Source organism: Vombatus ursinus, unplaced genomic scaffold (assembly GCF_900497805.2).
Source record: "Vombatus ursinus unplaced genomic scaffold, bare-nosed wombat genome assembly UNPS02014772.1, whole genome shotgun sequence".
Lineage (NCBI taxonomy): Eukaryota > Metazoa > Chordata > Mammalia > Diprotodontia > Vombatidae > Vombatus > Vombatus ursinus.
The window spans coordinates 8,494,793-8,519,461 of NW_020954550.1; the positions used below are offsets into that span (position 1 = coordinate 8,494,793).

The window sequence follows — 24,669 nt, forward strand, 5'->3', positions numbered from 1 at the left end:
AAGGAGGGAGAAAATAGCTATGTTAACCTCTACTTTACAAGCACCAGGGGCTTAGGGCTCTCCAATGGCAAACAGTGAGCCATTTATCTAAGGCCAAGAAATACAAACTTGGAGCCAGTAGCAAGTTATCTAAAGGCATTCCAAAAAACATCAATTTCCTCTGTCATCAGGACAGCACAGGCTCCATAATAAGCAAAATGGAGAACACTCTGAAGGCTTTCAGAATCTGAATACTAGACTTTGAACTAGAGATTTGGGACTGGTGGGTTGGTTGGTTGGGTTTTTTTTGTTTGTTTGTTTGTACCTTTCTTTGTATCCCCAGTGTTTAGCATCATGAGATTAGCACATAAAGGCATTTAATACCTGCTTGTTAAACGATGACTTGATAAATTGGTACAAGGCTGTATTTAGCTCTTAAGATTCACTTTGCCTTTCAACATCTCCCTCTATCCACATCCTCCCCCCTCCTAATGAGAACTTGTGAAGTACTAATCTTAAATGTAGCCCCCAGAAACATAAAAGGCAACTTTCTCCACTACACACACACACACACACACACACACACACACACACACACACACACACATTTCCATAAGCTCCTCAGATTTTAAACCCTAAATGTTTCTAAGTCAGCAGTTACACCAGCAATTGATCATAAACCTGTTCCTACTTTAATTGAATGTAAGAGTAGCTAATTTCAAACAGTAAGTTCCAGGAGAAAAATCTATCTGAGGCAAATAACATACTATTAATCCTAAAAAAAAACAATAGGTTGAAATATACTATGGGGAAATCAAGTCAAGGTACATAAATCTGCAATTTTAATCATAAAGTAGCATCACATGAGTCAGGCCATTAAAAGCTGAATGAGATATAGTATAAACTACATTTCCATTGCTCATCTTCAACAATTCAGATGTGAAACAATATAGTCTTCTCTGCTCAGCAATGGCTGTGAAAAAGACAGCTTGAATTTCTAAAAGTTAGAGCACAGCAATCATTCTTATCACAGCCGTTTACACTTATCTGCATGCCGAATATTTTCATCCAAAGGACTGAGCTCATTAAATTGGCAGAATTTTTTTTCCCTTAAATTAAGGGTCACACTAGAATAAAAATGCATTCTTAGTTCACATCACCCATTAGAAACCTTGGAAATCTTGCACTGTAATTATAATTTAGAAGCCACTACAAAGGACATTCAATTATATTCAAATCATGGAATATTGATGCTCATGCATATAAATTCTGTTTTCTTTGTTGCTATGCTAAGGCCAGTTAGTCGTCACATTTAACCTTCAATTTGCCACTGACAAACCTAATAAATACTTCAATGAATGATTACATCACAATCACATAAAAGATTATAATGGAAGAATCTTTTGTTACTTACAAACTTCCTCTTCTAGGGAGACTCAGCTCCTTCTGAAAAAAGGGAAGAAATAAACATGACATTAGATTGACATACGAGATTTTTTTTTTACGCTTTTAAAAAATCAATCCTTCCTCACACTTTTGTGTGGCTATTTTACATACTGGAGAGATTTCAATGACATCATTACAATCCCAGTCCCATTCCTGCATGGTTTCCTTGACAAAATTTATTTACATTGTGAATACCTGTGTCTAATTTTTCAGAGGTAAAAAAGGTGGGAAAACATCCTCTTAAAACAATCACAGTCAAATACTGCAAATCAACATTGTGATTTGTGTGATGCCGCATGTAATTTTAAAAACAAGAACAGGCTAATCTAAAAAAACAAACCCTTTGACCTAGGTCTATGCCCCCAAAAAGATTAAATAAAAAGGAAAAGAAACCATATCTACAAATATGTGTGTATCAGTTCTTTTTGAGATATCAAATAATTGGAAACTAAGGGGTTGTCCATCAACTAAAGATGGCTGAACAAGTTATAGTATATGAATGTGATGTAATACTACTATACTGTAAGAAACAATGAGCAAAGAAACTTGGTTTAAGATATGCATGAACTGATACAAAGTGAAGTGAACAGAATCAGGATAATAATTTACACAATAAAAACAATATTATAAACATCACTGAAGAACTTAGAAAATCTGATCAATGTAACAATTCCACAGGACTCACGATGAAACATGCTACCCACATCCTGACAAAGAGACAATAAACTCAAAAATGAAGCCTTTTCTCCCCCAATTTTTTTTTAGGACACGGACAATGAAGGAATTTGTTTTGCTTAACTATACATACATGTTTATTATAGGGGATTTGTTTTTCTTTTTCAATGGGAGTTGAGGTGGGGTCTGAAGGCAGATTTTTATTGATTAAATATAAAATTTAATTAAAAAAAAAAAGCAAAGTTCAACAGCAACATTGTGTGATGAATCACTATGAATGGCTTAGCTCTTCTCAATAATTCAATGATTCAAGACAATTACAAAGGACTCATGATGGAAAATGTTATCCACATCCAGAGAAAGAACTGATGGACTCTAATTGCAGATCAAAGCATACTATTTTCACTTACTTTATTTTTTCATGTTTTTTCCCCTTTTCATCTGTTTCTTCTTTCACAACTGTGACTAATATGGAAATATGTTTTACATGATTGAACACATATAACTTACATCAAATTGCTTACTCTTTAGGAAGAGGAGAGAGGAGGAAAGGAAGGAGAAAAATTTGAAATTCAAAATATTATAAAAAACGAATGCTAAAAATTGTCTTTATATTTAATTGGGGGGAATAAATATTATTATTATTATTATTTTAATTTTTAATAAGCAAAGTTCTAGTAAAAGACACTGGGGAGAAAGTGGTATGTCACAGTTTTCCCTGCAATTGCCCAACAGTCTTACCTATGGTAAGAAAGCATAAAAATTTACCTAGACAAGATCAGGGACCTGTCATTTTATAGATAAGAAAAGATAGACCCAGGAAAAGTGAAATGTTGAAGGTAGTAAATGTCAGATGTAGTATTTGAACTCAGATCCTCTGACTTCAGAGTAAATGCTTGCTCTGCTGTACCATGGAGCTTCCCAATATGGGTCAACTGACCAGAAAAAGTAAAAAGTAACTATCTATGGATTAGAGACTGGGATAAACACACTGTTGCACATCATTTTGTATATCAAAGTAGCAAAAACAAAGAATAAATGATACAAACTAGATTTTGGTTTAATCCTCCAAGAAATATGGAAAATGTCAGGACTTAAAAGCTGACTGTTACAGACCCAAAAATGTTCACAATGATGAATTATCCTAATGATATCAGGAAGTGGACTATGTTAGGCATAACAGTTAAAGGGTCAATCAATCATCTACATTCTATAGAAACAGGCAGCAAGAAAGTCAAACCACCACCAAAAGAAGATGCTAAAGAGACCCAGACTTGCCATAATAAATTCCTCAGTAACCCAGGTGCTCAATATTATTTGTGATTAAAGAATAGAAAGGACTTAGTCATATGACCTATTTCAATCTCAAAATGTGTGCACAACAAATTCTCAAAGATGAGATAATATTAGGTTATTCATTCCCATTATTTTATTCTGCCTTTTAGGAGCTCAAGCACTGTCTTTTGAAACATGTTTCCCCTCAGTTCTACCACTCTTATCTTTTCCATTCACTGTTTATAGTAGATCTCTGAATGCTTAGCTTGTAAGGCAGCCTCAGATACTGCTTCTAGGCAGTACAACGATCCTTTTTTTTTTTTAAGAGTAATATCTTATCTTTTAGATATATTGAGAATACACTACTTCCAGAAAGCATAATTTCTCCTGATACACTTCAGAAGAAAGAAATTTGACAGCAAGAGAGTTAGAACAGTCCTTTAAATTGACTGCTTTTCTTATCAATTGACAGATATACATTCTTACTGTTATTTGTGACATATATCAAGTAACCTTAAGGAAGAACAATTAGCAGATGCATTCAATGAGTTGTTTACATTCCTGTTCTCAGAGCTAAAGGACAGTGTGGAGAGAGGGGCTAGGGAAGGTGGAAAAGAGAAGTGGAATGAAGTTAAAGCCTCCCACTCCCTTGATTAGCCTTCAGTGGATGAGTATTTGCTGATATAGATTATGAAACATGAAATGCAAAGATATTTTCATTTACTGATAGTCTTGGTAACATAGTCAAGAACATTCATAATCACCTGCCTTAGAAATAGGCGTGTAAAGAGAAATCCAAATATTGGATTTGTTGTGTTCCTACTTAATATGATTTGCTGATGACTGATCTTGAGCTGAGAAACACAAAGTAATAATCACCTTGAGGAAAAACCAACATAACAACCTGCTTCCCTTTTGGAGAACAGTAGCTAAACTGATTACAACTGCTTTCAATAGGGGCCCCAAGAATTTCATTGTAAAATTCCCAAAACAACATCTTTCCCTCCCAACCCAAAGCCTAGAACAAAGCAAATAAACCAAAAGGAATCACCCCATCAGGTGCTTATGTTCAACTGGGGTGTTCAAATTTTGTCAGCAGAAAAAAAGAAAGGGAAAGAAAAGAAAGGAAAAGGAAAAAAAGAAAAAGTGAAAGGAGGTAAAGCTGCCAATTTCCCTTCCACTTTAGAAGTAAAACTTCACAAAATTATGTTTAAGCTCCATATGCAGAAATAGTGAGTACAGAAAGCAAGAGAGAAAGGCCCACACAAATGAATCAAAGAAGGGCCCTCTGCACAATGGTCTAATCAATCAAATTCCCCCTAATGACCCAATCACAGAACACTAGACTTTCTGGTCTGATGAAAAGCTGCTGAAACAGCAAGAAAATAAGGACTAAAAACCCACTCTCTCTCTTAATCAGAAAAGCTATTCAGTGGGTCTAGAATTACTATTTTTCAACAAGGATAAAGGTTATGATGGGCAACCCTTTGCTGTTGCTAAAAGGTTACATGGGGTAACCCAGCCCTGCTGCTCAAACGGATAGCCACACAAGTAGCAGAAATGCTGAGATGGGGAGCAGAGGACATTTAATAGGCCGGTGCTAGCTGACCTGAAGCTACACTAACAAAGCTGACAGCGCTAATCCACCTGACGGGTTTGAATGTCAAGCTCGGGAATGGAAACTCAATTTGGTAGCAAATTGGAATCAGATGTGATGGTAATAAAGTGAGAAAAATGAATGCACTGTGGCTGAGACCTCGGGAGCATTCTACCTGATGAAGTCTATGAACACTCCGAGGGCTCTGCAACTAGAGGCGGAGGATGATGATGGCTGCTGACCTAATGCATAAGCACCTCAAGCCAATAAATCTCAGTTCTTTGTGCAGAAATGGCCAAGCTGCACTAAGTATTTAGCCCTTAAACTATCTTCCATAACTTGTGTGTGTCTTTGTTTCATCTTTTAAAAATGTCAACATTAAATTTGATAAAATGTAATTAGGTATTTAGATAAATAACTAACACGGTAGTAATTCCATTCATATAAATCAAGTCACATTAGCCATTTATTTTATGGCAAAAAAAAAATGGAGTGAGGAGGAGGACATGGGTACAAGTAGTAAAAATTAAACATGGTTTTTTTTTTTAAATCCAGCAATGATTGGTTCATTGCTAAATAAACCTACTGTAAGGAATTGAAAAAACTTTTCTCTCCCCTCCCCCCAAAGGGACTTATTATCATCATTATTACTTATTATTTAGGTAATGGAAAGGCTGGAATGCCTTTGGAAAATTGAATGACTCCACTCTCCCTTAAACAATGGTCCCTATTTTTAAACATAAGAGTCTCAGGATGGTGCTGTACTATGACAGGTCCTAGAATACCACAATCCCTGAAGAATTCAAGTTGAGGGTCAAAGGGCAGTCAAGGTACAACACAGTTGGCATTTGAAGGATGCCACACATTACAAATGAAGACATAGAAGAAATGAAATAAAGAATGTCATCAGGGAAATACTTGAGTGGAAAAGAAGGTGAGTTAGTCATATTGTAAGAGAAAGTGATGACCAAATGGACATGTACTCCACAGCCATTCAAATAATGCCAAAAGTTCTAGAATAGAAGCTCTTTACCTTTTTTGTGTCATCAACCCCTCATCCTTTTGGCAATCTGGTGAAATGTAATGCTACTATGGTTCATTGCCTATATTCGTATTTCAAGGAAATGCTACATTTCCATTTAAGATTAGCGAAAATAAAGATGTATTTTTTTTCCTTTTCAAGTTTACAAATCCCTGAAATCTATTCATGGGGTCTATGTACCCTAGGTTAAGAATCTCTGATCAGAAAGCCTCAAAGATCATTGGGTGGATTTTCTATGGAAGATTTATGATGTAGTAAACAACAATTGCTCAGGATGAGTGAGTAAAGACACAGTCTACATCTTGGGAGTAATCTCAACCTTGACAAAATCATGGATGCACTGGAATGTGGAGGGAAGATTACTTAGACCGGTGATTTCTAGCATTCCTAGCATTCTCATAGCTCTGAAAGCCTTATCACTACTCTCTTACCCCTTTCCTCTAGAAAGGCCATACACTAAGTGTTTACTTTAACTATTTATTTCAATCAAAGTTAATTGTTTCATTGTTTCGAAATTGTCTTGAAAAACTTTGATTTTCAGAAACACACTAGGTTGTTGCAAAATACAAGGTTAGAAATTATTTAATTGGTCACAGTTGGGATTATAAACACAATGAAGGATTCCCTAGCTTTGGACAGAGTCTTTGTTCCTCAAATTACTTAACATAAAAAATATTCAGACTGTTTCACTGAGGAAACGGTAAAAGAAACTGCCATGCTTTGAATATATAAGCAATTATCATTATGCTCCTGAAGTAATTTTTATTTATTTCCACTATTTAAAAGTTATGTGTACACACACAATAACATATGGCTCAATGTTCCACATATGTTTGAAGAATCTTTGAGCCATTCATTTAAACTGATTTACAAGATTATGTCTTGCAATGAGCATCAATACAGTACACACCCCAGGGCAAACAAAATCCAGAGCAGTTCATAGGATCAAAGATTTAGAGAGGAAAGGGACATGAGAGAACATGTCAACCAACCCCCCACCCCATTTTAGAAATGAAGAGACTGAGGCCCAAAGAATTTACATGATTTGATCACAGCCTTTTAGCCAGGAACTGTAGGAGATAGGATTTGAACTGAGGTCTTCCTGACTCCAAGTCCAGCATTCTGACCATCATACCAGTTGTCCTGCAATGTTTATTAAATGCTATAATAGACCTATACTCAGGAATGCTATTCCTAACCAAGTCTACAGTAACTTTTCTAGGTTCATCTACTTACATGGTCCACTAAATCTTATAAATAATCACTCAAAATATTAATTTAAAAAAATAATAATCTCTATAGCTGAGATTGGTTCAGGCTTCACATTTCCACAATTTCACACCATTTAATATCATGAGGAAATGTCCCAAACATTTTTCTTGCTTGTTTCTTTCTTGTTCAACCCGTGCTCCCAATCATCCAGGCTCTATTGCCCTAAGCTCTGTCTCTTCTGAATCACTGCTTCATGGAGCTTTGTATTTTCTTGGGAACCAATTACAATTACAGTGTGGTACATAGAAAAGAATTCTGGCTTCGGAATCAAGAGGACCTAGATTTATGTGCCAGTTCTGTCATGAATTCTTCGTGTGGCCTTGGGCAAATTGCTTTACCTCAGTTTCCTCACTTGTAAAATAAAGGGGTTGGATTTGATCTCTAAGTCCCCTTCTACTCTAAATTGATGATCCTATGATTCTAATAAGAGTAACAGCTCTCATTAAAGGCTTTACAGTTTCCCAGAATCCTGGGAAGTGGGTGGGGAGTCTATTAACAAACTAAGATTCAACTGTTATTGGACTCTGCTCCTGGTTACACAATGGATCCACCTCCTTCAACATTAGGTGCAATGCGCCTTAAGGACCCCTTCCAACTAAAAGTACAGGAGAGGTTTGAATTTAACAGCTTGGCTTCTTAAGTACCAGGGCAGCCTCTATGAGTGTCTTTGTGTTCTTTTGATTAGGACTTCTTAATTAGCCATTAGTTGCTTGAGCCTGTTATTGACAAGTTACTACACAATATAACTATAGAGCACTCACTGATGACTCTCTCACTTAAGCAGTTGATTTGGCTAATGAGCCCTTATTGAGTGCCTAAGTACATCATTGTACTACGTGATGAAAGTGCCACAAATGAAAATAAATAAAAGGCAGGAGGAGACAGAACATATGCGCATGAAACAATATGACAAAGGAACATGTGGATCGTCCCAAGGCAGGCAATAAGGCAGGGTAGAAAGAAAGGCATCAGGTAGAGGTGAGTTTACTAGGAAAGACTTGAGAAAAAAAATAAATCAGATAAGAAGGCAAGAGGGAAAAAGGTAAGCATTTCAGCAATGTCGTGAGCAGAAAGCCAAGTCACGAGGCAGGATGGGATTAGTCAGTGGCCAGAGGACCACACTAAGTAATAACAAGCATAGGAGATTGTTATGAAGAAGATGATATTTAAGGTCTTTCTGTCTTAGAAAAGTAAATTTTGGTGGCTGGGCTGAGGAGCCTGGTTTCATGGGCAACTATAACATGTTAATGTTTTGAAAGTTAGTACACAAAATGAGGAAAAATCAATTTCAATTATAAATTGAAACTAAACACAGATCCCTACTTTTGATTTCTTATATGAATGATGGAAAGTATACTATTAGTTAAACCTACCTTCCAAAAACAGAAAATCTGCCAAGCCCATGGCATCCCATCATTTGGCAACATTCCCATTCTAGATACCCTGATACTTCTCCCCTCCATCTCCCCCCCCCCATTATCCCTAAGCTATAGAGTCACATGGGAATTGTCAAAAGAGTTTCCAAATTAAACAAAACACTGGCAATTACTTTAAGAGAGGAACAATGTCCACACATCCTGGCAAGTACTAAGCACATTTCACACATAAATTATTTTAACAGAAACTGATTTCATCTGAAACAAGGCCCTGAAAGGTAACACTTCTAACTGAAGCTTTTAAAGTAGAAAAAGCATGACAATTCAAATAATCACTAACCCCAAATAGATGAAAAGTGAAACATGCTTCCTTTCCAGCCAATTACTGTATCCTCCAATTCTTCCTTACATGGTATACCCTTGACATTAAAAAAATACACACACACACACACACACACACACAACAAACTCAGGAACCAGACCCATTTCCTACAGGCTGTCTGGCCATTCAGCTACAGAGAGGGGAAATCTCACTGCTTAGTCAAGGTTTTGCTTCCTGTCTACTTGGCTGATGGTTGAGTATTAAGTGAAATGCTAATCATTCCCAGAAATTAGTAATACTTCTATTTTATATAAATCACTTTGCTTTCAGTGCCAAGGGAAAAAAAAAAGAGAAAGAAACGCCTGGTTCATTAATGAAGGACTCGATGTCAGTTCAAGAAAAGTAGAGTTTGATAGAATTTTGAACATCTTATTTCTCCACAGGAGGAAGAGAGGCAAAACCATACAACACTCAAGAGAATTAACTGATCTTTCTAATACAAATTTTGAATTGAAATCATACATACATACACACATACATACATACATATGTAGTACAATTCACTGAAGGTAACTGGAGATGGGGAAGGGAATAATCATTTATGTAGAGCCTACTATAGGTCAGGCACTGTGCTAAGTGCTTTTACAAAATATTATCTCATTTGATCCTCATAACTGGGAAATGAGTGTTATTTTATTATCTGCACTTTACAGTTGAAGAAACTGAGGCAAACAAAGGCAAAACGATTTGGACAGGGTCTAGGCCAAATTTGAATTCAGATTTTCCTATCTCCAGGCCTAGTTTTTTCTCATTGTGCAACCAGGTGCCTTTGACACAGCGGCTACATCTTTAATGAAGAAGATAGTGGGCAACAGGTAAAGATCAGGTGTAAATGTCTATGCCTAGAGAGAGAATACTTAGTACCCTCTATTTCCTTTTCTCCAGGCTCAAAGCTATGTATTGTGTCTATTAAATGTCTCAATTATATCTTCAATTATCACACATTCTGGTTCTAGCAAACCTTTCAGCATTTATTAACTAACTATGCTTAAGATACTGTATAAGGCTCAAAAAGACAGTTTCCGCCACCTCAGAGCTTATGGTTCACTAAGACAAAACAACATGTACACAGACAAGTGAATATAAAATATATACCATATAATTCAAAAGTAATTTGGAAGGAAGAGGAAAGACACTAACATTATAACTATGGAAATTAAGAATGACCTTGTGTGGGAAGCGATACTTCAGCTGAACTTTTTCAAGAGCAAAAAAATTCCAGGATATGCAAGTGTGTTCTAGGTTTGACACAGAGACACAGAGAGAAGAAACAGAATATGGTATACGGAATCAGCTTGCTTATAGTATCATGTGCAAAAAGGGAGTACTATGAGAAATAGAAAGACAAGAGTCAAATGAAGAAGGGTTTTAAATGCCATGTAACAACACTCTATTTTATCCTTAAAGTGATAAGGAGCTACAGAAACTTACTGAGTACCAGTGACATCACCAGACCAATGCCTTAGGAATATCAATTTATCTGAATGGAAGGATTAAGATGACAGACTAGAGATAGAAAGTCCAATTCAAAAGTAGTTGCATTAGCTTACACTAGAGATGATGAGGGCCTGAGCTAATGCGATGACTACAGGAGTGGAGAGAAGGGGAAAGATATGAGAGATGCCATGGAAGTAGAATCAAGACTTGGCCACCGATTGGAGGGAAGAATAGGAAAGGGAGAATGGAGAATGAAGAACCACAGTTGATTTCTAGCTTGGGAACCTGAGCAACTGGAAATACAGTGTTACCTTTGAGAAAAAAGAAGGAAGGCAGGACTTTGGATGAGTTTGAGGAACGTTAAGGGAACGGATGAATACAAGGTGCTGAAGAAAGTCATCCCTGAAGTAGCGGGCCATGGAGTTAAAGCTGAGAAGCCCAGTGGCTCAAATTAAGTGGGAATCTACAAAATTATCAGCTAGCTTTTCTGAATTTCATTATAACCAAAGGGGCTGAGGGGTTGGTAGGATTCCCCAACATTACGTTTCAGGCTTAAGAATCACTATGGATTTATCAGCTATACCAAAGATGAAACTAAGCAATAGTCATTTCATTATATAGGTGAAAATCTTTCTAAAAACAGTCACAAATCCTAGAAACATCAGAGGGATTCCTCAGCAACCATTCTCTTCTTAAAAAAAAAAAAAAGACGACAAAGGATACAAATCTGATGCATGATAGCTGCCGTCAATCACTGAGTGCCACCACACAAAAGACACTGTGATAGGTTGTTCAGTTGATGCCATTTGGGGTTTTCTTGGCAAAGATACTTGGAATGGTTTGCCAGACCACATTTGTGAAGACACACAAATGAAAAAAAGAAACAATAACCACAGGAAGTCTACAGTCTACTCAAGGACACAAGATTTAAATAGTTAAGCAAATACAAGATAATTCACATTCTACCTTATATTATAATTATTTTTGTAAAATTTCTTAAGGTTAGGGATTGTTTTTATATGATTTCTATATTTGTGTGCGTATGTTTGTATGTATCTATTTGTATATATACATAGATATGTATACACATTATTTTTAGGTCACAAAGCACATCTTACAAACATTATTTCATTTGATCCTTAAAACAAGCCTCTTAATCTTACAGATAGGGACATAGGCACAGGGGATGAGCAACTTATCAATGGTCATGCAACTAGAGCGTTGGAGGCAAGTTTAGAAGGTGCTTCCTGACTCCGAATCCAACACTCTATAGTCTATCCACTCCACTAGGAAAGGTTTTTTCGTTAGTGTTAAGGGTTCAAATGGAAATCTGTTTTATAGGTTTTTAATTATCTCTGAAGTATTTAATAGAAATTTAAAGCATTTGGTGATCCTTCAGGTTTGTAAAATGCAAGTTGCTATAGGCAAGTTTTGTTCTTAGAACAGATAAATTATTTGACTTATTATAGGTCAAATAATCTTGCAAAAGTGATTGATAAATACACCCATCAACTCAGCTACCATATTTCTAGTTATTAGGAGAAGATGATGACCTACTACAGAGCTTAGCTAAGGAAAAAAAGGCTACATTGCACAGCTGTGACCCACAAGACGACACTGCAATTCTTTTACTTCTTCTACCCATTACCAGCAAATTATAGTAAATTCAAAATATTGATTCATACACCCTTATATAGGGAGAAAGTTTCCATTGACTTTTATTGCTTATTGCTGGGTCCAATTCCCTGGAATCGATAAAAGCTACAATGTTCATAAGCTTCTTAAAAGATGGTTAATATAGTAGATATGAGGCACCTTTCAGAGTCACTGTGAATCTGTGCCATTTTTCAACAAGAACAGCTGCCCACATCTCAAATTTACTGAAGGCTGATGTGATCTTAGAATCTTCTCATTACCCAGGAGAATGCCCTGGGAATGAAATAAATAAATACCAAAGGGTCTGAGTTAGAAGAAAACTATGACTGCCAGGAAGTAAATAGCCTGGGTTCTATGCTAGATCTCAGTGAGTTCACAAACTTTCACCCCAGCATACCGGTAAGTACTATGGGGATATAACCTGTCATCATTAACAGAGAGGCGATAATTTTAGAAAGGGTTGTTTAACTCTTTGACCTAACCCTAACATTTAACAATGCTCTTCAACTTTTTGTGGGGTAAGGAAAGCAGCGGAACATGGGGGCCTCTTGGCAGTTTGGTGAAGTAAAAACAATAATGTTTTTAAATTTATAAAATAAAAGACAAAGGATGATAAAGGAATCCAGTTTTTCCAAAATACAGTTATCAAGTCCATATACCACAGGTTAATACTCCCTAGTCTAGAAAATTCTTTAATTTTTTAAATTTGTTTGCCAACAAATAATGTGTCACCAGTTTTATATGAAAGAATTGATGTCTCTCTGCAAACAAATTAGTAAGATATGTTTTTCCAGATTAGATTCCATGAGAACTTACATGTTCAGTGCAAAGAGAAAGAAATTACACATGCAATTCAGAAGAAAATCAGCTAATTCTACTTGATCAGTGGTTCTGAGTTCCATACCAGATCCATCATTTTCATTTACTAAGCACGTACCCTACTTGTTGCAATGGTCACTTCTGAAAGACTTATTTCAGCCCAGAAATTTATTAGTGAGTTAGCTTATGGGACTCCTAAAATGTGATCTGAAGGCAATACCCCAAAGTCTACTTACTTCTGGGCATTTCTATCCATCTAAATGCAAAATAACTAAATTAGGGAATACACTTTACAATGCACATATAAAAAAGTATGAGGGCAATGGGAGATTAATGACATCCAGATTAAAATCATCAATAATGTGAACTAGATTCTCTACGAGGGCTGAGATTTATCACAATGAAGTAAACAAATGAAAGAAACAGTTGGCACGCAGATGATGTGTTTTACTCAGTATTCAATGGCCCCTGCCATATGTGGAAAATCTAAAGGGGATAATAAGGGAATTTATCAGTTGACAAAACTGTCTCCTCCTGCTCTTAGAAACTGATGCTCTTTCTAGGATAGGTTCCCAAGAAACTTCACCTTCAGATTCACACTGTTCATGTTATCTCTGGTGTTCGGTGGCATCACTTTTGGTAAAATTGATATTTTACTTTGCATGGGGGGAGAAAAGAAATTGGGTCTCCCTATGTCACCCAGGTTGGCCTTTTAGGGGATCAATACTGCTGATCTGCATGGAAGCTTTGATCTACTCCATTTCTGACCTGGGCCAGTTTGTCCCTCCTTATGCAGACTGGTCACCCCCTAATCCTGGGGGAACTAGATTTAGTCTGGACACCTGATTGACTTAATTCAGAATTCCTGAGTTCAAATAATCCACCAGCCTCAGCCTCCCCAGCAGCAGGGATTACTGATGTGAACCACCATACTCGACACATTGTATGTTCTTAACATTGTAAAGAGCGTAATTGCTACTCAACAGTGAACCTTTACAATTAGATGTGACCCAAAGAGATTCACAAGTGACCAGCCATAAAAACCAGTACCAATAAATCATTTCTAGGCATTAGAGTTCTTATCAAGGAAAAGGATGGCTGCATGTAATAGCTTAGAAAATAATGAAATCCTTCTTTAATTAGTATCACATTCTAAGAGAAATAGGAAAGTTCTACAGAACATTCATTCTGATTTGGCAATTTGTTTTCTCTTTTACATATTTAAGAGGATTGCACAGTCTTTGTTAATGGCTTTGAAGATAACTAAAGAGACTTGGAGTTTAATGACATCATATTTGTGACAGTTAATTAGCAGAAAACATTTCAATTTTCTGAGACTTCTCTTTAAGCTTCAAAAGGAGAAGTAAGCTTTAGGTTTTTAATTGCCTCTTTCTGAAGTCTAAATTCTATTCTCAAAACAGATCCTTGTGATTTCTGAGCATATGGTTCTTGACAGTGGCACAAAGTTTAGAATCTGATATCCCCCTAAAAAGGTCAGAAATGGACCTCTTATTCTTTGGTAATTAAGAATATAAACTGATCTTCAGGGAAAAAAAATACTCATGTGCATCACTTAGGTCCTTTGCTTTCTTGAGGGTGCAAAATTGCTTGGACTTGATATTGATAACAATGAATTCTGAGAAGCTTCATTTAATTACAAAAACTAGGCCAGGAGCCAGAAAGAGATATGTTTAGAGTTTAAGCCCAGTCTCAGATACTTACTAGCTATGTGACCTTGGCAAGTCATTCAACCTGTTTGCCTCAGTTTCCTCATCTGCAAAATGGGGATAATAACAACAACTGACTCCCATGGTTACTGTGAGAATGAAATGACCTATATAAGGCACTTTGCACAAGTGCACAAGGATTGAACGAGGTAATATTTTAAAAGTGCTTAGCACAGTGCCTGGCAAATAGTAGGTGCTATATAAATGTCAGCTATGATTATGATGATTTTGAGTGCAACATGTAAAGATCCATGAGAGCTTAGTTAGAACAAGAACACTGAATAGGTGATATAAGAATAAATAAAGAAAAGAAGTTTTAAAAATAAGCCAAAGGTAACTTTAAAAGCTGCAGCAATTATGAATAGTCTGGGAGGGGAGAGGGAAAGGAAAAGTGAAGTCTGTCAGACAGTGAAATAAGGCAAGGCTCTCACATCTGTCCATAGTCAGAGAGACTAAAATAGACAGATCACAAACTAATCAGATGAACTCATGAGCATATGAAGACAACCACCCATCATTTATTTACTCGTTCAATTGTTGTTCAGTCATTTATCAGTTGCGTCCAACTTTTTGTGATCCCACTTTGGGATTTTCTTGGCAAAGATACTGGAGTGGTTTGCCATTTCCTTCTCCAGCTCACATGACAAATGAGGAAACTGAGTCAAACAGGGTTAAGTGACATGACCAGGGTCATACATCTAGGAAGTGTCTGAGGCCAGATTTGAACTCAGGAAGATGAGTCTTCCTGATCCTAAGTCCAGTGCTCTATACACTGAACCAGTTAGCTACCCAAATTCATTCAAAAAGTATTTATGAAGAGAAAGGAAACAGGGGGAAATGGAAAGATTACTGAGTCTGAAGTCAGAAGACTTGCTTCCAAGTCCCAGTCCTGACATTTTCTAATTATATGACGTTGGGTATGTTACTTCACCTTGGCCTCAGTTTTCTCATCTATCAAATGGGTATTCTAGTACTTGAATGATCTACCTCACGAGGTTATAGTGAGGTATAGCATAAAGAATAGCTAGGTAGCACAGTGAATAGAGTGCCAGGCCTGCAGTGAGGAAGACATCTTCCTGAGTTCAAATCTGGTCTCAGACACTTACTAGGTGTGTGACCTTGGTCATGTCACTTAACCCTGTTTGCCTCAGTTTCCTCATCTGTCAAATGAGCTGGAAAAGGGAATGTCAAACCATACAAATATCTCTGCCAAGAAGACCCCCAAATATAGTCATGAAGAATTGGATGTGACTGGAAAATGACTGAACAACAAAAAAGCATAAAGCTCTCTCTATAGAGAAGAGGTTGTGATATAGTAGAAAGAAAACTGTTTTGGGGTCATAGGTTCAGGGTTCAAATCCCAGTTCTGCTACTTACTATATATATATATATATATATATGACCTCAGGCAAATCGTTTCCCTGCTTTGTGCCCCAGTTTCCTCATCTGAAAAATAACGTTGAGATGATCCTTAATGTTCTTTTCAGCTCTAAATTCTAGGATCAAAGAGTCATAGATTTAGAACTAGCAGGGACTTCAAAGGCCATCTAGTACAACCCCATCCTTTTATAGATAAGGAAATCAAGGGCCAGAAAAGTTACATGACTTGTCCAAAGTCACATAGACTGTAAATATCAGAGTCAGGATTCAAACTCACATCCTCCGACTCCAGATACTATGTTCTTTCCCACTGTACCATATTGGCTCCTATGATTCTACAGAAATAAATGCAAACCTTAAAGTCTTCTGTCAGCTACTGTTATTGTTATTTAACCATGTTTTACTGTCGTCTTCATCCTCATCATTATCCTTATGATCTTTGAAGTCCCTTCTGGCTCCAAATCTAGGCTCCTAGGCCTATGTGTAAGGTGCTAAGGGGGAAACAATGATGAATAAGATAGTCTGTAACCTCATGAAATTCATACTCTACTTGCAGGGACAAAAGACCTATAAGCACAACTATATAAATCACACTAGCACGTGAAAGTATAATGAGAGAAACAAAAGAAGCCAAGAAATCTATCTAAGGAAGACAAGATTAGCAATTCAATTTAATTCAACTGCTCTTTATTAAGTACCTACTATGTGTTTGGCCCTGGTGATATGGAAAAAAAAGAAAAGAAAACAGAAAGTCCTTGCTAACAAGGAGTTAATGGTATAGGCTATGACACAGGTACAAATAAACATAACAAAGGGTAGGTGGGGTGATGGTGCTCTAAGGAATACTTGAGATGCTCAATTCACATTTCTGCAATGTTTTAAGCTTTGAAAAGCACTTTGCTTACAACAACCCCCTAAGGATGGCAATGCAAGTATCATTACCTTTATTTCACAAAGGAGAGGTAGCTGGGCATAGCGGAGAGAAAGCTGCCTTCAAAATCAGAGTGAAGAACAGTCCTTTGGACCTATGTCTGAGTTCTACTTAAAACACACACACACACACACACACACACACACACACACACACACACTGCTGTGCAATTCTAGACAAGTCCCAGGCAGCTGAAGAAGATATGGAAGCTTCAGGTCTGGTTGACAGGACAATACTGGCACTATTATCAGAAGGAAGGAGATGAGATGGAGGAAGAAAATTATTTTGGATATACTAAGTTGTAGATGTCCAGCAAAGAGTTAAAAATGTGGGTCTGAGGCTTGAGTGAAGAGAGGTCAAGACTGGAGATTTGGGAGTTATTGGCCTACGGATGATAATCAAAGTAAAATGAAATCACCACAAAAAAAAGGCAACATAAAAGGAAAGAAAGAGTACTAAGAACTGAAACATAGAAAATGCCAGAAAGGACAGAAAGGGAAATAAGACTCAATTAGGTGAGAAAAAAAGAGTGCCAAGACAGAAAGGAGGTAATTTATAGGATGCCTGCTTATGAAATCCAAGAAGAAAGAATGTCAAGAAGCAGGAGGTGATTAAAGTATCAATTATAATAGGAGGAATAAAGAATGACAGAGACTAAAAAAAGGGCACAGTACAGTTTCCATGGAGTTTCAGGAATGGATGAAAAGTGAGGAAGTAGAGGCAGTATGGTTAGATTAATCATTCAAGGTATTTAGCAACCAAGAGAAAAAGGGAAAAGAAGGCTACCTCAAGAGAACCATAAAATTAAGAAAGGATTTTCTTAAGATAGGGAAAATGAGATTTTTTTTAGACAGAAGAAAAAAGCTAGCCAAAAAAAAAAAAAAAGAGAGAGAGAGAGCGAGAGAGCAAATGCAAGGATCTAAGATAACTCAAAAGACATGATAGAGAATGCTATCTACATTCAGAGAAAAAAACTATGGAGTCTGAATGCAGATGGAAGCATACTATTTGCTCTCTCTCTCTTTTTTTTTTGTTTCTTCTTTCTCATGATTCCTCCCATTGGTTCTAATTCTTCTTTACAACATGACTAATGTGAAAATAGGTTTAATATGAATGTATAAGTAGAGCCTATATCAGATTGCATGCCATCCAGGGAAGGGGAAGGGAAAGGGGAAGAAAATATTGAACTCAAAATATTGTGAAAGTAAATGTTGAAAACTAAAAATAAATAAATAAATAGAGCAAGACTAGCAATGCAAAGCATAGATGGGGGAAGTGATGAACCCCACACCTGGTAGACACTTAGGAGATAAGATTCAAGGAACAAGTAGATAATGTAAGCCTGGAAAGGAGGAAGGGGTAGAGGTGGGGGGACTTTTTTCTCTGAAACAGAAGGGAAGGAGAAAGGAGAGATGATAGAGATAGACAAATTCTGAGGAGGAAAGGAAGGGTGTATTCTTTCTTCTCTGTAAATTATAAAGTGAAACAGACTTCACAGAAAATAATGGGGATACAGATGAGGTCAAGAGCTTACAGAGAATGGATGAGGTTTTTGGAAAACTCTGGGCAATGCAAGTCAGGCAACAAAAGAATTGCCAAGTATACTATGGTCCCAGGGGTGGCTGAGATAGCAGCAACTTGTAAAAAGGTGTCACCTTCCAGTTTGGGAACCTTTGATCAGTTTGGCAGTCTCAGATCCTGATAATAGAAAAGGAGACAGTGAAGTTTCCAGAGATTGGTCACAGCAGAAATGACAAGGGAGAGAGAAATTCTAAGTTGCTGGAGACAGAATCATTGACACCATTGTGTAAGAGATTTAGATGGAGTACGAAGGCAAGTATTTTTCCGAGTAAAGAGCTGAGGGACTGAAAGTTAAAATGAAAGCAAAGAATAGGTTCAAGAAGGATAAAGAAATAGAATAAGTGAAAGGTAGTAGGTTGTGGACAAAGAGAGGAAATTCCCAGTTAAAGATGTGAAGATGGAACAGCTAGGTCTGATGTAGGGCAGAGATGTTGAATTAGTATTAATACTATTAAATTGTTGCACTACTTTATTTGTTAACCCAAAGCAAGTCAAACGAAATACCATTCCAAGGATCAAAAACAATACCTATGCATCCTAGAACAGCCACTCCTATTTTTCCTAAAGCTTTTCCTTTTAAAAGAAAAAAAATTAATTATCAATGCTTGCTTCACCCCCACTTCCAGCATTGCTATCACTTCCTTCTTTTCAATGTAACCCAACCCCCGGTAACAACAAAGTGGATTCAAGCAAAATAAACCACCGTATTAGCCATGTCTAAAAATATATACCTCATTCTATACTAATTGTTTACCATCCTCATACTGAGATGAGGGACACAAGATTTATCAGTCTTCTGGAAAAGAGTGGTCAATACTTGATCAGAGTGTTGTAGACTTTCAACGATTTGTTTTCAGAACATTTGGGGCAATTCACAAGTTGGGGAGTGAAGGAGGAAAGGACAATGGGAGAGAGGGAAAGAGAGAGAGACAGAGAGAAAACTAAACAGAGAGATACAAAAAGAGAAGTAAATAAAGAGAAACAGAGAGACACAGAGAGACAGAGACATGATCAGAGCTATACTTTAGAAAAAGTAACCTTTGCAACTAAGTGGAGGATAGCCTGGAATGGGGAGAGACTTGAGACAGGGAGATTAGTTAAAAGGCTATTACAACAGTCCAGGAGAAAGGCAGTAAGAGCCTGAACTAGAGTTGTGGCCATATGAATGAAGAGAAGGGAGATATATAGATGTGTATGCATGTATGTATGTATGCATGTATATGTATGCATGTATGTATGGACAAGTACAAGATATGTTGTAAAAATAGAAATGACCAGATTTGGCAATAGATTAGATATGTGGGGTAAGTGAGAATAAAGAGTGAGGAAGATATCAAAGTTACCTGCATAAGTCTGGAGAGATGCTCGTACCCTCAACAGAATAAGGAAGTTTGGAAAGGAAGAAGTTTGGGAATAAAAATAATAAGTTCTGCTTCAGGTATATTAAGTTGGAGATGCCTACTGGACATCCAATTCAAGATGTCCAAATGGCAGTTGGATATGTATGACTGTAGCTCAGCCGAGTGATGGGCTGGATATATAGATGTGGGAAACATCTGAATAGAGATGTTTACTGAATCCATGAGAGATGACGAGATGAGATGGTACTGAGCAAAAAGACCAAAGGAACACCGGGGATTACTGGACAGGACACAGATAAAGAACCAGCAAAGGAGACTGAGGAGAAGTTGCACAACAAGAAAGAGAACCAGGAGACAGCAATGTCATGAAAACCCGGAGAAAAGAGGGCATCAAGGAGGAAAGAGGGATCAACAAAATCTAACACTCCAGAGAGTTCTAGGACAATTAAGACTGAGTAAAGACCATAAGATTTGGTAATTAAGTGATCACTTCATAGAAATTTTAGATGAATTATGAGATCAGAAGTCAGATTAGAGAGTTTTCAGAAAAGAGTGAGATGAGAGGAAGTATGGGCACTAATGCGCTTTCTCAAGGAGTTTAGGCAGAAAAGGGAGGAGAGATATAGGACCATAATTAGTGAGGACTGCTGGATCAAGTGTGGGTTGTTTTTTTCTTTTTAAGTATGGAGACTACATGAGCATGTTTGTTGGTAGCAAGAAAAGAGATCATAAATAGAGTGAGATAGAAGGGGGGGTGATCATGGGTTGGGGCAAGCAATTTTCTGGAGAACTCAGGAAAGTATGGGATCAAGGCCATGCACATAGGGTTTTGCCTTGACAAGAAGGATCACAACCTCACCTGATATTCAAGTGAAGAAGGAAAAGGTGAGGAAGATATCTATATAATGTGAGATGAGAAGATGAGAAAGCAGAGGTCTCAGCACAGTCTCTCTTCATGAAGTAGGAGGAAAGTTTCTCAGTTGAGTAGGTAGGGGAAGAGAGACATGTTCATCTTTGCAAATCCTAACTGATATGCGGTAGAACCTCAGATTTTTTTTTAATTTACAATTCTATCATTTAGTGATTTAGAGTATTTGTTCATAGAGTTGTTAACACTTTGTATTTCTTCTTTTGAAAACTTCCTATTCATACTCTTTGACCACACCTCTACTGGGGATTCTGTGCTCATTTGAAAGGAATAACCATTGAAACAGAACTAAAATATAATAAATCTCTCTTGGAATCAATTGCTTACACAGATGCCTTTAAGATCACCCAGACTAGCACACTGACATGTCCTTAATATTCATCCACAAAATTGATAGAAATGTGAAGGTTTTTAAATTCTAAAACAGTATAAATTATTCATCTCCGTAACAAGTAGCTATATCTATAAAAACCCTCAGTGCATCAATGGTCAGATGGAAAATAGTAATAAATTTAAAGATTCTCTCAGCCTACTTAGGTTAGCTCAGATGCTACACTCTTTCAACTTCATTATTGATAGCTTCGGTTGTTAGCCAAATGAACTCTGCTACTTTACTACTAAGTCAAAAACGTTTACTTGGACAGTAGCAATTACCATTAATAAATCATGAAGGCCATCTCTTAATCAGAACTAAACTCACTTAAAAGGCAAGATTCCACGTTTACCAGCATGAGAGCTATAAATATTGGCATAAGCTCGAAACATTCTATAACCCCTTTGGCTTATTTTAAATGTCTCTTGGATGGGGGTAGGGGACAGTATTTCACATGGATTTCAGTAAAATGTAGAAGAAAAGTCTCTTGCTGCAACCAGAAATAAAATGTTTGTTTTCCCATTTACTCTGTTTGCCTTCTGTATTTTTCATAGTCTACCTTTCATCAATAAATAACAGTGTTGCTTTAACTAAAAAGTGTGGCAAATTCTGATTGAATTTTCCACTTCAAAGTACACAAAATCATTTCATCTAACATGCTGTGTTAGAAAATCTATGCTCCATTCTGACCTCCTGTTGCAGTCTATTTCAAGTACTGGTGATGTACCGTATCACTGCATGGTTGGTGGAGTAGAGTAAACATATTGACTGAAAAATGTTTTTGAAAAATCCTTATTCCACATAGATCCTGGCTACTGTCAAAAATCACATAAATGTTCAAGTTTGTCTGTGGAGGAGCATGACAGAAGGCTAGAAGTCCCTGAAACAAATAACACAGCTGCTCATAATTCTCTATCTGAACAAATAAACGCATCCATACCCCCATCCCAGTTTTTACAAAGGGGTAGATGGAGAGTTTGGGGCAGCTAAGTGGTGTAGGGGATAGAGCAGTGGGCCAGAGTCAGAAAGATCTGAGTTCAAATCCGGCTTCAGACACTTACTATGTAACCGTTGGAAAGCCATTTAACCCCTAGTTGCCTCAATTCCTTATCTCTAAAATGGGGTCACACTGGAGAAGGAAATGGCAAACCATTCCAGTATCTTTGCCAAGAAAACTCTACGTCTAAATCCATGGGGTCACAAAGCGTTGGACACAACTAAACAATTAAAGAACAACAAAAAAGAGAGTAGTAAATTCAGATACAAAAAGGGTTATGTGGATAAGTTAAGGGGAAAAGTGTAATTAACAACTTCTATCTGTAAGGCTAAAATAAAATTTTGCCAAATTTTTGTTTCCTAGGAACTTCACTTGCAGCCAAAGGATGCATCAAAGAATAGTAATATACTGACCTTTCCTTCCAATTGCAGACTAGCTAACTAGTTGCCTTTTTTCATTTGGGAAATGTAATGGTTGACCTCATCCCTGGAATGCAAAGGGTTTAGCTACATTCATTAGCTTTCTTGTCTTCTTAAAGCTAATAAACAACAGTTTTCTTCTACTAAATCCTGGAATAAATAACAACAATAATGACAATGACAATGGAATAATAATAACTAGCATTTATATAACACTTTAAGGTTTGTGAAGGACTTTACAAAATTACCCTATTTGATCCTCACAAAAACCCTGGGAGGTAGGTGCTGTTATTATCCTCTTTTTACCCACGAGGAAACTGAGGTAGAGGTTAAGTGACTTGCCCAGAGTCATAGAGCTAACAAGTGTTTGAGATAGGATTTAAACTCAGATCTTCCTCACACCAGAACCCTATTCACAGTGCTACCTTGCAACCAAGAGTCATGGTATGCCTTCCACTCACATGGACTGCAGGAACATCACCCATTAACTTTGTTTAAAAGGAGACCCCAGAGGAAGAAAACTACAAGAACATCCACTTGGCAGATGTTACTACATTTTACGTGGCTCAGAGAATGTAGAAGTTATCTGAGAGCAGAAAAACAGAGGGTGACAGCACTATGCAACCTGACAACCCCGACAAAATCAATTAATTGTATCCCCGAATTAAATAGTGTCAGGGTCACAACTTTATAAGGCACCACAGAGCTCAGTCTAGTTCACTCATTTTACAAATGAAGAAACTAGACCCAGAGAGGGGAACTGAACTTCCCCAAAGTCACGCAGTGACAAAACTAGGAATGAAAGTTATGCCTCCTTACATCAAAATCCAATACTCTTTCCACTGTGCCATGATCATGCTACCTCCAAATCAACGGGTGTCCATTGGAAACAACGATTAATAATGAACAGAAAAGAATAATTTTTCTCTTTTACTACCTATGATCTAGAGAAAGCAAGAGCTGATGACCAGAAAAGAAAAAAAAAAGGAAAAGTCCTAAAGTGAGATGGTTATTTTCCCAAATTCTTAGCATGGTACACAATGCAAAAAACACTCAATCTGGAGTCAAAAGACCTCAGTTTGAATTGGGCTCTTCCACTTGCCACTGTATGACTTTCAATAAATCACTTAACCATTCTGAGCCTCAGTTTCCTGACCTGTTAAAATGAAGAAAGCTACATGGCACAGTGGATGGAGGGCTGGGCAAGTCAGGAAGACTCATCTTCTTGAGTTCAAATCTGGCCTCAGACACTTACTAGCTATGTGACCCTGGGCAAGTCTTATTAACCCTGTTGGCCTCAATTCCTCATCTGTCAAATGAGCTGGAGAAGGAAATGGCAAACCGTTGCAGTACCTTTGCCAAGAAAACCCCAAATAGGGTCACAAACAGTAAAACACAACTGAAATGACTGAGCAACAATGACAACAAAAAAGAGGAGTTTGAAGTTGGTGATTTCTAAGATTCTTTAAAGCTCTAAAGATCTAATAAAATCTTTTTCCTATTATTTTGAAGGCTATAATGAGTCTCTATGATATATTTTCTGAAATAAGATGAAATGACTATAAATTATTTCATGAACAATGTACTCAAATGGATCTGTGATATCAAACTGAGAGTTCCCTTGGTGCAAAAGACAAAGATAGAAGAAACCTCTGGAGAGTGGTTTCCAGTGGTGTCCCAAGTCACTCAGTCCCTTGGGTAACTTCTTCTCTCCCTTAGAAATAGTGGAACCAAAATCTATTACCCCAAGTGTACCCAAGGCATGACTAGGTGAAATGTTACCACCACCAAAACCTATAGACTTCCCTTAGGTCAAGCCACCAGTCCTCATACCTGACCCATGTGCCTGGTATAAAGAGAGCTTCCCCAGAACCCCTAGTGAGGCTTCACTCAGATTAGACCAGCTAACTCCTCCAAGACTGATAGACCATCCAGTTCCTCTAAAAAAAATCCTCCCCTCTCCTCCATGCCTCTAATGGGTAAGTCTCATGGTCACCACATCCACTTTGGCTTTTA

The 24,669-nt window shown here is 37.2% G+C and overlaps 1 protein-coding gene across 3 annotated transcripts in view; it reads right to left on the reverse strand.

The window, feature by feature from the left end:
- MAST4 (microtubule associated serine/threonine kinase family member 4) overlaps positions 1-24,669 on the reverse strand; it is a 783,557-nt gene that overhangs the window by 359,745 nt on the left and 399,143 nt on the right. For all 3 annotated transcript variants that reach the window (XM_027863400.1, XM_027863401.1, XM_027863399.1), the window contains one exon: positions 1,394-1,425. In XM_027863400.1, coding sequence (XP_027719201.1) covers positions 1,394-1,425 — 32 coding nt within the window. The remainder of the gene's footprint in view (positions 1-1,393; positions 1,426-24,669) is intronic.